We start from the raw sequence: 16110 nt of genomic DNA on the forward strand, positions 1-16110 counted from the left end.
TTGCAGCAGCAAATAATCACTGTTATGGTGACTTCAAATGAAACACATTAGAGTTAAACCTCTGTTAATTCTCAATAAGAACTTCTGTAGACGTCTGACAGAAATAAAGTCAGTCTGGTTAGTAATAAGTGAAGCTGGTAATGCTGTTTGTGGAGTTGTTTAATCCTCCTCTGCTGAGATCTTCACAGATTTAATGTCTTCTTTTCTCTTCAGTTGATTTGATCTAAGGCTGTGTCTGAAGTCAGTTGTAGTTCTTGTGTTTCTGCTCGTCTCTTTTTCTGTTCTCTTCTTTCCTTCAGTGATTCTGCTTGTTAACAGGCTTATTAAGGCTGAAATGACTCCATATTTAATATACACAGATTTTGTGGCTCAGATAAGGTCCAGTTCTGGTTTATTTGTTTACTCTTGGCTGACATGTAGTCAGAGGTGTAAAGTCCAGGTTCAGAAAGTAAAAGTCCACCTCAGTATTTTGTTCCAATCACCTGGATTTGCTAATTCAGACAGGAGATATAACTAATTAGTGAAATCAGCTGTCTGAGTTCATGGGTGGAATAAACTATGGCAGGACTTCTACTTTCTGACCCCTGGACTATACACCTCTGTTCCACACTCGCATTTTCAAAAAAAAAAAAATAAACTAAACTAGCAAACCCACTTTAAAAACTAATTAAAACTAAACTGAATTTGAAAACAAAAAGTCAAAACAAAATAAAAATAAAAACTAATGAAAAATGCAAAACTATAATAACCCTGCCGGAAACATGGATTACACTTTCACTGCTACACTGATGACACCCAGCTCTACATCAGTACTAAGCCTTCTGCTCTTCCACCCGTGCCACTTATCAACTGCCTGAAGGACATAACGCACTGATTGGACAGTAACCTTCTCAAACTCAACAAAGACAAAACAGAACTCATGGTGTTTGCCCCGCTGTCACTTCTTAAAAATGTTGATGACATCATACTGGATGTGGATGGCTTCTCAATCTCTGCATCTCAAGTACGCAACCTGGGCGTCATCATGGACTCCACTCTCTCCTTCCAACAACACATCAAAAACACTTTTACCATCTTAAGAACATCTCCAGACTCCGACAGTACCTCTCCAACTCTATAGCTGAGACCCTCATCCACTCCTTCATCACCTACCGACTTGACTATTGTAACGGTATCCTGTTCGGTCTGCCCAGCAAGGCTACTGACAGACTCCTGTATGTACAGCACTCTGCGGCTAGGATGCTCACCCACACAAAACTTGGACTTCACATTACTCCCATCCTGAAGAAGGTTCACTGGCTGCCAGTTAAGTCCCGGATCAAATATAAAATCCTCCTCCTGACATACAAATCTCTCCATGGACTTGCAACCAATACATTACTGATCTACTCCATCCCTACACTCAGTCACGGTCCCTGCGGTCCTCTGACAAGGACCTGCTCACTATCCACTGTAAACCCAGATTTTGTTTCTAATTAAACTTACACGAGTAATCATTACTTATTCTTTTATGTTTAGTAAAAACCTGCTATCATTACTAAACAACATTAGTTGTGTGCACTATTTAGCTGAAAGATTCATTGCACTAATCATGTTAAGCTGAGATAACTCGCTATGTTAAGCTTCTGTAAGGGAGGGGCGTGGCCTATTTAAACAGGTGACAGTGTGCAGAGTGCGTCATTTAAAGTTTGAACCGAAGAGTCGAACATTACCAGCTTAACTTATTACTAAACAGACTGACTTTATTTCTGTCAGACGTCTACAAAAGATCTTGTTGAGAATCAACAGAGTTGATTATTTATTGTTTCATTTGTAGTCACCATGATGGTGAAAGGTGTTGGCTTTAGTTGGGCTCTTGCCTTTGATATTTAAACATTATATTTTCTCTGGCTGCTATAACTGTGACATTTAAAAGGCACAATAGTGATAGCAAAAAGCTAAGAGTAAAATGATCAATTAACTATAACTGCCTATTGATGCTGTTATCAATAGGGATTATAAGTCACTAAAGTCAGTAGCACTTGACTTTACCTGTGATTTTACAGCAGGAAATCCAACAGAATTGTATATGAATCTCAACAATGGTGCTGAGTACCCAATAGTAAACCTATTATCCTAAACAGTGTAAATACAACATAACATGTTTAGTTTCAGCTTGTGTAAAAGGTTAGGGTTATATGTTAAAACAACTCAACATGTTTAGTTTCAGCTTGTGTAAAAGGTTAGGGTTCCATGTTAATACAACTCGACATGTTTAGTTTCTGCTTGTGTAAAAACTAAAGTGGTATAAGGCAACGGGTTTCCTCGCGATTTGCGAGTAAAGTCAACTAATTCGGGTTAAGAGTCCCTAAGTCCAGGCTCCGGACATTTGGTGATAGAGCCTTCTGTGTTGGTGCACCGTCACTCTGGAACAAGCTTCCTCTTGCCATCCGATCTCCCTCCTCTCTAATAACCTTTAAAAATCAGCTTAAAACACACCTCTTCACTGAGGCCTATGGGCTTTAGCTCCCCTGGCTTCACACATCTCTCCTCTTATCCCCCTCCCCCTTCTCTTGTTGTTTGTTAAGCGTCCTTGGGTTCTGTGAAAGGCTCTATATAAATTAAAGTTATTATTATTATTAAACACTGCTGCGGGTGAATGGACAATTGTTCTGACTTCATGAAGCCTGATGGTGTGAATGAAACATCAAACTGACTCAAACAAACTCTTTGAAATGTATATGATAGTGGATATCAAGGGTGAAACTGTTAATAATGTAGACAGACAGCAATCTCATTCAATGTCAGTCATGTGTGCAGTGAAATTTAATTTAGTTTAGCATTTAAAAGCTCTGTTGAGAAGTTTAAAACACGGTAAGCTCAAAAAGCAATCATATCAGGATACTTCATGAATTTCGGAACTAAAATGAAGAAAATGCTCTTAATTCAAGCAGAATCAGCAAAAAAAAAAAAAAAAAGACAATAATAAGATGTTGAAAAATGAGTAAAGAGTTTAATCAATATTACATGAAGCAAATACAAACATTAAGAAAAAGCGAATTAGACAGATGTGAAAGCGAATTAGACAGATCACTCTCTTTACTGACTTAATTATAGACCCCTTTTGCGCGGACGTCACAGTTACGTCACGGCGCTAGCTGGATCGAGGCAAAACAAATGGAAAACTGGAGGCGGCCAATACAAACCAGCACAGATTCGGCTACATAATAAGGAGCTTACTTTTTTTATTTTATTATTAAATGTCATCTTGTTGTGTTGTTGGGTGCAAGAATCGATGAAAAATGAGTATGCTGTATCTGGAATTTTTATTTCTAGAAAATATTCATATCATTAAAATTGCACCATAGTGTCACTCTTTACATTCATTGTCGTCTTCTTGGCGCTGGCTAGGCAGAACTGCGGATCGTACCACAAAAGTCTTTACATGACCATTCAGCACATAGTTATAGGCATCTAAATATATATAGGCCTATATGCCCTCAGTTTCTCTTTACCCTCGGTTTCTCTATCGGGTAGGTGTAGAAGTCAGGCCACTCAACCGGAGGTAACGTTAGCGTTAACGTTAATCCTGTCAGATCGTCCATTGACTGAGCATGTACGGTCATCTGGTTCCGTCCGTTAAAATGAACTTTTGCAAATAACAATCGCGGTCCTGGACAGTGAGTGACCTTGCACATTAAGACAAAATCGGATTTTCTCCAGTCATTGTTAAAAAAACAAGCTTACAAAACTTGCAAACTAGCGTTAGTGAAGCGGCCAGAGGGGTCTTTTTGCCTCCAGCTAAGCCCCGCCCACACAAATACGTCACCGTGTTTACCAACTGTAAAAGGGTCTATAAGAGCCAAAGCATCTCAAGAAAAGAAGAGAAGAAAAGAGTCCAGTTTCAAAGATACATGAAAGTATATCTAGCGTGAAAGAGAAACTAGATGTTCTAATGAAAAACAATGAAGAACGAGTTAAAAATTGATGTCAGATTCATGTCTCTATTAAAAGTGTTAAGGCCTCTTCTTCAGCTCCTGAACTTTGCCTCAAAAGGTTTTTCCAGGGTGAATTTTCTGGTGCTCTTTCAGTTCATCTCTTTCTATCATCCGTAGTAAAGGCCTTCCAGCACTGAAACACACACCGCCGTGTCTTTTCTGCTGTAATATTACGAATGAATCTTCTCCTTTGTGTGAATCTTCAAGTGTTTCTTCAGGACTGAAGCCCAATGAAACTGTTTACTGCACTTTCCTCAAAATAAGAGTAGATGTGATTTCAGAGAGAAAGCCTGAGCCACTTCTTCCCAGTGTGAACTCTCCTGTGAATCTTCAGACTTGATTTTCATGTGAAGCGTTTTTTACACTGAGGGCAGGAGAAAGATATTTTGGCTTCTGTTTTTCCTTTCTTGTTCACGTCCATCAGGTCTAAAAGAAATATTAAATCAAGTGAGATTTCAAATGAGAGACAAACTTGAAATGAAAAGTGAAGCTCAAAGTCAAGATCACTGATGAGTTCAATAGTCATTTCAACCCCATCAAATCTGGTCAACAACTGCTGTGCACAATTATGATCTATTTTAATATCATGAAGATGATTTGTGTTATAAATCACTAGTTTGGTCATGAAACTCTAGATGACGCATACTTGACATGTAATCTTTAAGCAATCACATCATTTCCAACACCTTTCTAACATTAACAGAGGAAGAATCTGGAAGCTTCTCGTCTCTGTATTCTTGATAAGCACCAGAGCAAATACAAAAACATGAACTGCTGTTAGAAAACATGAAAATACTGTTTGACGTTTTATCTTCACCATAATAAGCAGTGTCAGAAACAAAGTTGCACAGCGCTGCTGTATATTGTCAGAGAGTGATTTTGCATTGCTCTGAACAGACAAATCACATGTCAAAATCAGACAGATTTTTTTATATCACACATTCATGTTGGGTTGAACACGAGTTAATAGAAACCAATCAAACAACAAAATGTCCATTGCTCATCGTGGCTGTCAAGAAACTAATGAATGAATGAGGCATTTATATAGCGCTACTATTTACTCCTGTACACACCAAGCGCTTTACAATCACATCAGGTGTCGGCCTCATTCACAACCTGGATGATTCAACAGCAGCCACAGTGAAACAGCGCCAACTATAGGTGGAGAGGAGAGATTTGACTGTGACTAACTTACACAGAAGAGATTTTGTTTCTCAGCACATAAAGCTGAACTTCTTACCGTGATCTCAGACTGTGGTGATGTGGTTTCTGCACTGCATGGATCTTCATGTGTATCTTCAGGAGACTTTTAATAGAGAAACTCTTTCCACACTGATCACACGTGTGCGGCTTCTCTCTGCTGTGGATCCTCCTCTCATGTGTTTTCAGATTTGCTGGCTGACTGAATCTCTTGTCACAGTGTGAACACTTGTAAGGTTTTTCTCCAGTGTGAATCCTCTGGTGCAGTTTTAAACTGGCTGCTGTAATAAAAGTCTTCTCACACTCAAAGCACATGTACTCTCTCACACCAGTGTGAGTTTTCTGATGTATATGTAAACTTTGCAGCCATGAAAAACTCTTTCCACACACAGAACATGAATGTGGCTTTTCCTTCATATGAACTGTCAGGTGTGACTTCAGATGTGATGCCCTGAGAAATGTTTTGGCGCACTGATCACATGTGAACGGCTTCTCTCCGGTGTGAACTCTCATGTGACGTTTAAGGTCTCCTGATTGGCCGAATATCTTCCCACATTGATTGCATGTGAACGGCTTCTCTCCAGTGTGAACTCTCATGTGAATCCCAAGACTTTGTTTGTGTGTGAAACTCTGTCCACACTGATCACACGTGTGCGGCTTCTCTCCGCTGTGGATCTTCTCATGTGATTTCAGAGATGATGAATGAATGAATCTCTTGTCACAGTGTGAACACTTGTAAGGTTTTTCTCCAGTGTGAATTCTCTGGTGCAGTTTTAAACATTTCGCTGTAATAAAAGTCTTCTCACACTCAAAGCACATGTACTCTCTCACACCAGTATGTATTTTCTGGTGTAATTGTAAACTATACGGCAGTGAAAAACTCTTTCCACACACAGAACATGAATGTGGCTTCTCCTTCGTATGAACTGTCAGGTGTCTCTTCAGGCTTGATGACCTAAAAAATGATTTTCCACACTCATCACATGTGAACGGCTTCTCTCCAGTGTGAACTCTCATGTGTCTTTTAAGGTTTCCTGATTGGCCGAATATCTTCCCACATTGATCACATGAGAACGGCTTCTCTCCAGTGTGGATTCTCATGTGACGCTCAAGACTTCGTTTGCTTGTTAAACTCTTTCCACACTGAGTGCAGGTGAAAGATTTCTTGGCTCTTCTTTTCTTTAAAAATGTCTTTTTAGTCTTTGAGCGACTCAAATGTTTTTCTCCAGGTTTGACATGATGTTCCTCCTCCACTTCACTCAGTTCTTCACTCAGTTCTTCACTCAGTTCTTCACTCAGTTCTTCACTCTCCTCCTCCACTTCACTCAGTTCTTCACCCTCCTCCTCCACTTCACTCAGTTCTTCACTCTCATCACTCTCTTCCATTAGCTCTGAAATTAAAGAAAAAAAAGTTGAATTGCATTTCCAGTACATCTGTCACGTTTAGTGTCTGTGTTCATGTTATGTTTGCCTGTGACACCCAGTTTGCCCACGTGTCTCTGTGTTTTAATCCCTGTCTTGTTAATTAGTTATGAGTTCATTTGTCCCAGCTGTGTCTCGCTTTCCAGTCTTCTGTTCTGTGTATTTAAGCAATGTGTTTCAGTCTGTTCCTTGTCTGTTCAGTTGTCGTTGCTATATGTTTGTTTGATCTGTTCATGTTTCTTTTGATCCAGTTTGTGAATATTAGAGTTTATTTAAATAAATTCTGCTGCAATTAAGATCCTGCATTCATCCCTGCTTCAACCAACGCGTGACAACATCCAAATTCAAAGAGAGAAATATGATTATAAAGTCAAAGGACATAAACTGAGCCCTAAAATATTCCCATCATTTTGAAAAACATGTTTTTCACTTTAAAATAATGGTCCAGATCACTAGTAGTTCCTGCATAATGAATAGGTAACACTTGAGTAAATAGTAATGTATTTTATGACTATTTTCATAGTAAAAATTATGACTGATTACGTCTCAGACACACAATAATGTTCTTTATAATTTGTCAGTTAGTTAATAGTTATTAATTAACCCTTTCATGCATGAATTATGATAACCTCAGTCAGGATTTTTTTCCTATGTGTTTTTATTGCTCTTAGGGCATGAAAAACAAGAATTGATTTTTATTTTATTTTTTTACAAATTTTTCAAAGAGATCTTCAGATGTCCACTTGAGTGGACAGCATGCAGTTAAGGTTTAAACTTAAGATATACTATATTAAATAAGACAATAATCAAACAGATAAAGTATGTGAATTTAACAAACTAATCAATACAATTATATCAAATCATGTGAAAACTATAAAATATATACAAAAAATATAAATGCAAAATATTGCAAAGGCTTCATACAACTTCATACAAGTTGCACTTCGCGTTAGAGATGCGCGGATGGGCTATTATTTCATCCGCAACCGCATCACAAAACTCATCATCCGTCCGCCATCCATCCGCACCAACGTTTTTGACCAATTTTCAATATATTTTTCATTTGATTAGTTAAACCGCCCGCCACCCGCCCGAATTTAATTAAAATATTATTTTTCGTCATGTCATCCGCCCGATCCGTGGTTTATCCGCGGAGTCCGCGGCTGTAACCGCCAACCGCGCATCTCTACTTCGCGTATCTTTGATATCAGAACATGAGGATGTGATTCCATCAGAATTTTCTACAGCCTGTCAAGGTACAACTGTGGAAACCACTCAGATGCTCCCTCCATTGCACCAGAGTATGGAGATTTACCCTTATTAGCTGATAATTCTGATTATGTTCAAGATGGACATGCACATTTCTATCATAGCCCTCCTCTGAGAAAACCTAACGATACGTTTTTTTCAATCTCATCGGAAATGATCAGTGTTGGGGGTAACGCATTACAAGTAACATGCATAACGCATTCAGATTACTTTTTTGATGTTACAAGTAAAGTAATGTGTTACAAGTAACATGCATTACCTAATCAGATTACTTTTTGATCTAAAGTAATTAACTACAAGTAATGTGCATTACTTAATCCGATTACTTTTTGATTTAACGAGTAAAGAAACGCACTACAAGTAATGTGCATTACCTAATCAGATTACTTTTGATGTTATGAGTAAAGAAACGCATTACAAGTAACATGCATTACATAATCAGATTACTTTTTGATGTTATGAGTAAGGAAACGCATTACAAGTAACGTGCATTACGTAATCAGATTACTTTTTGATGTTATGAGTAAAGAAACGCATTACAAGTAACATGCATTATGTAATCAGATTACTTTTTTATGGTATGAGTAAAGAAACGCATTACAATAAATAACGTGCATTATGAAATCAGATTACTTTTTGATCTAACAAGTAAAGTAATGCATTACAAGTGTCATACATTATGTAATCACATGACTTTTTTCGATGTCAATGAAAATTACATTCTAATAATACAAATACATTTATTTACAGTAAAAAAAGTCACTGCAGATTAAGTTTTTAAGTTTTAGAAGGAGTGGGTGGATATTCCGGAGCAACTTGGCATGTCTGACTGACCCTTGGCCATCTTGGTTTGGAGGGGGGAAAAAAATCGAAACACAAAGGCTTGCTACTTGGTTGCAATTTATAGGATGATGCACCAGGGTCCAATGAGGAGGCTGATGTGCACCTTTGCCATAAAAACCCGTGCAAATTCAAGAAAATGTTTTTTTAATAGCTGTCCACTGTAGTGACCACTATGCGTGAAAGGGTTAAGCAAATCTCATTAAGTTATTATTGATTACCTAATAAGGAACAATCTCCTAAATTTTATATTACTTACTGATTAGTTAAGCTTGTTTCTTTATTAGTTAATAGTAGTAGCTGAAGTGTTAATGTAGAATCACTCATTAGTCCTTCATTACTTCCTGCATAGTTACTTATTAATGACAGAACATTATTATAAAGTGTTACCAAATATTTTTTTTGTCCTGTATCTTTAAAGCTACACTGTGTCATTTTTTTAATTTTTCAAAAAACACTTAGTTCTTTCAAAAATATATGTGCTCATTAAAGGGATACTTCAGGATTTAGCATTAAGCTTTGTATTAGTAGAAAACCTGTAGTATTTTCGAATTACCATGCTTTCCACCCTCATATCCCCCTGAGAGGAGAGATTTATGTATTTTTTGTCTGGAAAAAAATCCTCCGATGACGCAAAAATCGTCATTTTGCGTCATCGGAGGATTTTCTGGCCAGAGGCTAAAGACTACAGCCAGTAGATGGCGTTGTTCCGCATGTTTTCAACCCGCCCATAGGAGGTGGGATCTCACTCACAGAATGTACACACAGTGTCAGCCGTCTTTCTTTGGAAGCTAAGCTAGCAGGCTCTTGTTCTGTGGAGAAAGCTGAGTAAGTAGGGGTTACCATCCTCCTTTTCCCGGACTTGTCCGGCGGGCGAGATCGTCCAAAATGTACGGGATTCGGCTTTTGCTTTCTGCAGTCGCCATTCATTGTTTACATGCACACCTTTTGTTTCAATCTAACTGAATTCATTCCGATTGGTGAATTTGAATGTAGTGTTTACATGAACGTTTTACCATTGCTAAGAAAATTCCTGCTCCTCCATGAGAGATGCGAGACCGGCGTGTCTCAGTAAAGACGCCACCGGCCTCGCGCTGTTCTCCCGCGGCCGTCAGCCTCGTCCTGCTCGCCACAGTAAACAATGAATGGCGACTGTAGAACGCAAAAGCCGAATCCCGGACATTTTGGACGATCTCTAAATCCCTCGCAAACTCATCACGTAGGCTAGCTTTGTTGTTTTCAACTGCGCACTCTTACCGGTAGGCGTGGCTTCCTAAGGCAGCGAAGCAAGTGCATTCATCCACATAAGCCAAAAATACATTTTCTGGCTTTTCTCAGTCTAGAAAGCACCAAATTCAAAAATTTCTTCACATTTCTTCTACTTAAATGACCTATTTTAAATACACATTCATCTTCCCAGAGGTGAAGTATCCCTTTAATGTATATTTACTTCTTTCAAGTAATAAAGTATTCTCGTAAGTTTATAATCTGCCATTGAAAGTACATACGGGTGAGGGGTTCGAATGAAGGCAGCCATGTTGCGCCTCCATCTTGAAAATACATTCGACAAAGAGGGACATACCTGTAAATTCAAGCTTCGCCTTTCGCGTTTACACTCAGTGACACCGTGACGAATGTGAGGGGGAGATTACTCGCGACTGCCGGCAGATTTGAAAGATTGCTGATGGAGGATCACGCCTATTTTCGAGGACATGTATCAGAGTCGCCAAGGAAGCGAAAGAGAGAATTAAAACGTCAACACGACAGGCGAATCAGCAAGACCAAAGTCAATACTGGAGTAACTTTTCCAGATGGAAAGAGCTCATGAGGAGCAAATTTAAAACGGACGCCTAAGTTGCCTGCTTTCTTCTCGACAGGTAATTCAGCCTATTTGTGTAAATTCGAAGTTTTATGTTTGTGCATTACGCCAAAACGACCTCTAGTATAGCTTGCGTTACCTTTCCTCGCGTCAATGGTGAAAAAGTATTGTTTACCTTTTAAAATAAATCTGCGCTGCGACAGATCACAGGTGATGAATAGTTTTAAAGGTGCAATTTTTGCGAAGTCGAACCGGAAGCCATGTTAATCTTGGAATAATATGGCCACCGTAGGAGTTAAAGGTTGTATCAGTGATTTCAGGCTCCGAGATCTGCACACAAAAACAGTTGCTTTCACTACCACTCAAAACCAAAATAAATAATGTTCCAACCAATCACAGACAGGGGTGGGTGTTGTGAGGTTTTCGCGTGCAGCCGTCATAGGCAGCCGTGCACGAGTGCAAAACCTCACAACACCCTACCCTGTCGGTGCCTACTTTTTTTTCACAATGAATCTTGAAAAAAAAAAAAATAGCCTAGCGACGCCTTTTTTTTTTGGTTATGGCAAACCAAAATATTTTTAAGGATGGCCTGAGCAAGACTATATCGGGAACATATAAAGGGACAGCAAAATCTATTAGCAAGGGAAGGCAAAAGAAAACTATATTGTGAAGGAATGCACTAAGAAGGGCCTTCTCTCCATTTTGCCTTTTGTCTGATAACCACCCTCCCTGACCACATGTCAATGCGTGAACACGTTTACATTTAGACTATTTCAATAGATTTTTTCAGTCAGTTAAGCCAAATAATTGAGTAACAAATAGCATGCATACAGACTATTAATTTTAGAGGCTAACAAATACAGTTTGGGTAAACTCTTAATTTGAAAAATAATGAATGGATTTCCTGCCAATCAGACTTAGCACCACCCACAGGGGAAAATCAGAATATCAAGTGTTTTTTTCTGATTTCCGTGCAAGAACGGGAAAACCAAAAATCAAGTCATAATTTAGTTTTTTCGTTTTTCTAAAAAAAGGAACTGTTTTCTTGTTTTTTCGTTTTCATATGTGAAAGCAAAAACAAATGAACGAACGATACCCGGACCCATTAATTTCCAATGCACTCATTTTTGACTGTGAATAATATGAGCGTGAGTTTTTTCATGATCCTTTAATCTTTTTGAATAATGTCCATGATTTGTGTGTGTGTGTGTGTGTGTCTGTGTGTGTGTGTGTGTGTGTGTGTGTGTATGTGTGTGTGTTCACAAAGCAAATGGCCAAACTTTTATCAAGTGAAGGATTGTTTGTTTCTAATTAACTTTAGTCAGATGTATTTGTTACTGTTATCAACTGTATTCTTTTTTGTTTCTTAAAGTGACCAAAGCCTTGTCGTATAAGCGGCCCCTAAGTTATTAACTAATGATCTTTGCAACGGAAGTGAATCAATCAAACTAACTTTAGCTGGACAATAACTTTATTCTAGAGCTGCTATGAAGCAAAAACAATCTCTGTTACTTTAATTTCCTATTATCACTGTAAAGCGGCTTTTAAACAATCTATATTGTTAAAAGCGCTATATAAATGAAGGTGACTTGACTTATACCTGTTTATTTGTTTGTTTACTTATTTTCTTTTCACCCTGTATTTATCATAAAAATTATAAATATATCATTCAAAAAAGAAAAAACATATTCAGTGACCATAACTCGTTATTCAGCTAGAACAAATAATTCTAGAGAGGAGATTTTGATAAATATATGCACCACATTACATATTCATTATAATTTTCAATGTTCAATATTTGATGCATGTTTGAATAAATCAGTAAACTTTTTTTGACAGCCACCATAGAAATATTATTATGTAATTGTAAAGTTAGTATAACTTAATTATTATTTAAAAAAACATCCTTGAATGTAATTTAAGTGTAGTAAATGTCATTTTAAGTGTATTTCATGTGTAGTTTACAGCATTATTTGAGAGATTTTCTTTTCTTGAGAACATTTGCCATGTACTTTATCTGATATATACAGTATATCCAAAACAATTCATATCGAATTGTGTCAATACTCAGCAAACTATATTAAGAAATGTCAAAATGTTTGGTAACATGGTTACAAAAAAATGTGAGCCAGTTATTATGTAAAATAAAACAGCTAAAATATTTAGTTGGACCTGATGTTGACAATCAATATAACAGTTTCTCAAACCTCCCTTTACTGACCATTTGTGGTAAACTAACAAGAAAGAAAATATTCTTCTATTTCATAGTTTACCCGTTTGTCTAAAACTGAAGAAGTGCTTGAATCTTTCTAACATGAATGTTCTTCAGCATCATAAATGAATGAAGAATAAACACCAACCTCTTTGTTCTTCAGGATCTTCAGTGTGTTTCATTCTGCAGGGTTCTGGATCACTCATGTTCTCACTGTCCTCTTTAATAAACTCAGTCTTTGCAGATTTCAGCTCTTCCTGATGCTCTGTGCTCATCTTCACTTGTAGACTGATGGGAATATTCCAGAATTTATTGGAGAATTACAGTGGGAGGAGCTTCACTGATGATGAAATCCACTGTAGGAGGAGCTGAAAATCAAAGTTATCAGTTACTGAGTTTGTTTTAATACTAAATGACACATCTAAGCATTTATGTCTGTATCTCTATATAGAAACCAACAATTACTCTCAGTGTATTGACACCAATGAAATGAGCTTTAAGTGTAAATTTACAGGAGATCTGAAGACATCAGCATAATAAATGAGGTGAAAACAGGAACTATTGTCATGAAATAAAGAGTGTTCTCTTACGAGAGGTTCTCTCGTACTGCGTAAGTCTTACGCTAGGGGAAAATCTCTTTTCCGCGAGATACTGAAGCCAAAAATTATCCTTAATTTTGAAATAATGTAAAACGCGTTGCGGCAGCATGCAGACACAGGCGAGACGGCTCGCGCGCCTATTGGCTGCCCTGCGGCAACTGCAGCAGCCTATCGATAAGGCCTCTTCGCGCCCAATACGTCACGTCCCGCCAGAATGGGCGTGGCCTAGGGCTATAAATATAGCTTCGAGAGGCTAGCTCACTGGTTTTTCATCTCTTCAGCGAAGCTCTCGCATCGCTGGATCCGGAGAGAAGCCGCGCCGTCTGAAGAAGCCTTTCAGCGGGACGAGTCGACACTCTGAAGCCGCTGGCCGTGCCGCCTTCAGTCGCCTTCCTGCTGCGCTATCCGGCGTTATATCCTTTCTCTGCTACTGTGTTTTGTGTATGTGTGTGTGCTCGCCGCCGCGACACACACTCTCATTGCACTAAAAGAGCCGGGCGTCTTTTTCAAGACGCCCCTTTCCTGAGGATCACGCAGCTCTCGCGCTCGCTGACGGCGACTGCCCTCACTGCGAGCCAGTTACTGCCTATGGTGACTCTGAGGACTCACCTGGCATCCTTCTCCGAGACTGCTCCACCGCCCCCCCCCAACCCGCAAAGCTCGCCGGTTCGCCCGCTTGCCTTGCCTGCTTGGGGGATGATACCTGCTCTCCCTCTGTTCGAGCCGCGCAAACCGCGCCGTTCACAGGGGATGTCAGGAGCGGACGGTCACGGGGCTAGCTTTCTCTCTCCCTCTGTTCGAGAAAAAGAGATTTTCCCCTAGCGTAAGACTTACGCAGTACTCGTTCCCTCTATAGAGAGAACCGAGGTTACGTTAGTAACCGAGTACGTTTTCAGCAGATCTGTAAATATTGATGAGCCTCAGACTATCACCACTCAGGATCATCAGTTGATTATCTCACTTTATTCTGAGTGTTTGCTGTTAGAAACACATTATTTGAGTCAGGATACATGATAAAAGCCCATTAAACTGCTCTACTGAAACTGATGCTGTTATTTCTCTCAATATGACATGAATAAAACATCAATAATACAAAAACAAACACTAATGTCACTCATCTTCAACCACTACAGCTACATAACAATGATCTGAAACATGGTTTGATTTTATGATAACTACATTCATTGTATTAGGGTAATTAGATCTCTAACACCTAACAGTTTTTATGTGCAGAGACTGACAATCTTCAATGACAATTAGATGATTATCTTTGCTTAATGTTGCGAACAGCATCTTAGCTAGTTATATTCCTTTTGCTTCTCTGGGCAGGGCTTTTTACATGTCTCAAAAGTAACAGATAAAACTTAAATATTTATGGACAATCTTTTAGTTGAACGACGCCAGAAAAGTCCATAAAGCCAAGAAAACGGAGAAGAGGAAGACGAAAACACGCAAGGACCCATCTTCATATTACATATCAATGTTTCAGTCGCATTTATTACTTCCCCGGCACAGCAAGCTGATGGTTCTCAGACAAATGGAGAAACTGAATAAAAAAGTTAATAAACATTGTAAGAGGGTTTATGTCAGAAAGCCAATTTGAATGCCCCAATTGTGAAATATTACATTTGCAGGAGAGATTTGGATCGCTTGATCTAAGCGAGTTCACAAAAAAAGTTTGTCCTGAAAGATGGAGCAGTTCCCACTTTAAAAGCAGAAGCTGATGTTTATGGGACACAACCTGTAAGTGCGTTTTATGCTATGCCTTTGTTGATGTGTTTTCCATCACTAGTTTCTATCGTTTTATTTATGTTGTAGCAACACTGTTTCAAACACATACAAACTTTATTTTAATCCCACCAGCGATCGTTGAATGATGGTGTTGTTGGCATCAGGTAATGTTAACATTTTCTTTAATGTGGTAAAACCATGGTTAGTCTCGTGGTTCTGACGACAGATATTTGGCTACATTCGTTTTGTAGTGTGTGTGTGTGCGAGAAAGAGATCTCTGTGTGAGTGCTGATCAAATAATCCCTTCGAGGATTGTAATATTATGAGGTAAAACGATTGTATTAAATGCATGGATATTTTTGCGTGTTTTAACATAAACCGCAGTAGCATTTACAAATAACCGCATATATAAAAAGTATGAGACATCTACACAAAAACATACCTTTCTGAAACGTCCTGTAACAGCCGTTCGTGCACAAGTTCTGCTCGATTCCTCTACACTTTCTCCTCTCCAATTGATAAGGCAATTGACGCCTGTGTTTATAATATACCGGAGCACGTGCAACTGGTAACGGACGTGACGTTTCCGGACAGCGTGAACCAGAGCCGTTAAATATGTGAGTAGTATGGCAAGCCGGTTTAACATTTAATCATTTCAACCTACTAGTATCTATTGTTAAGCTACTAGTAGCCTACTTATTTTCTAGATAGTATCTATTTCATTTAGTAGCCTACTAGTACTTATTCATTAGCTACAAGTGCTTCTTCATTAGCTACTATTACTTATTCATTAGCTACTAGTGCTTATTCTTTAGGTACTAGCCTATTCTTTAGACACTAGTGCTTATTCTTTAGGTACTAGTACCTTTTTAAAGATACTAGTACGTATTCATTAGATACTAGTTATATTTATTAGATACTAGTACTTATTCATTAGATACTAGTTCTTATTTATTAGATACTAGTGCCTATTAAATTGGTACTTGTTCAATAGATACTAGTACTTAGGCTATCCGTTAGTTACTAGTATTTATTCATTAG

At 38.4% G+C, this 16110-nt stretch overlaps 1 protein-coding gene across 7 annotated transcripts in view; it reads right to left on the reverse strand.

Annotated features, from left to right (window-relative positions):
- Positions 1-2806: 2806 nt before the first annotated feature.
- Positions 2807-16110, reverse strand: part of LOC309499953 (uncharacterized protein) — a 58597-nt gene continuing 45293 nt past the window's right edge. For 3 of the 7 annotated variants that reach the window (XM_082171515.1, XM_082171517.1, XM_082171516.1), the window contains exon 4: positions 2847-4403. In XM_082171515.1, the coding sequence (XP_082027641.1) occupies positions 4337-4403 (67 nt within the window). In that variant the 3' untranslated portion in view covers positions 2847-4336. Of the gene's footprint in view, positions 4404-5050; positions 5133-5217; positions 6569-12887; positions 13183-15511; positions 15785-16110 lie in introns of those variants that run through there. The other 4 variants (XM_082171518.1, XM_082171514.1, XM_082171519.1 and 1 more) reach the window with 4 other exon arrangements.

Source organism: Leuciscus leuciscus (genome assembly GCF_965113295.1).
Source record: "Leuciscus leuciscus genome assembly, chromosome: 1".
Classification (NCBI taxonomy): Eukaryota; Metazoa; Chordata; class Actinopteri; order Cypriniformes; family Leuciscidae; genus Leuciscus; species Leuciscus leuciscus.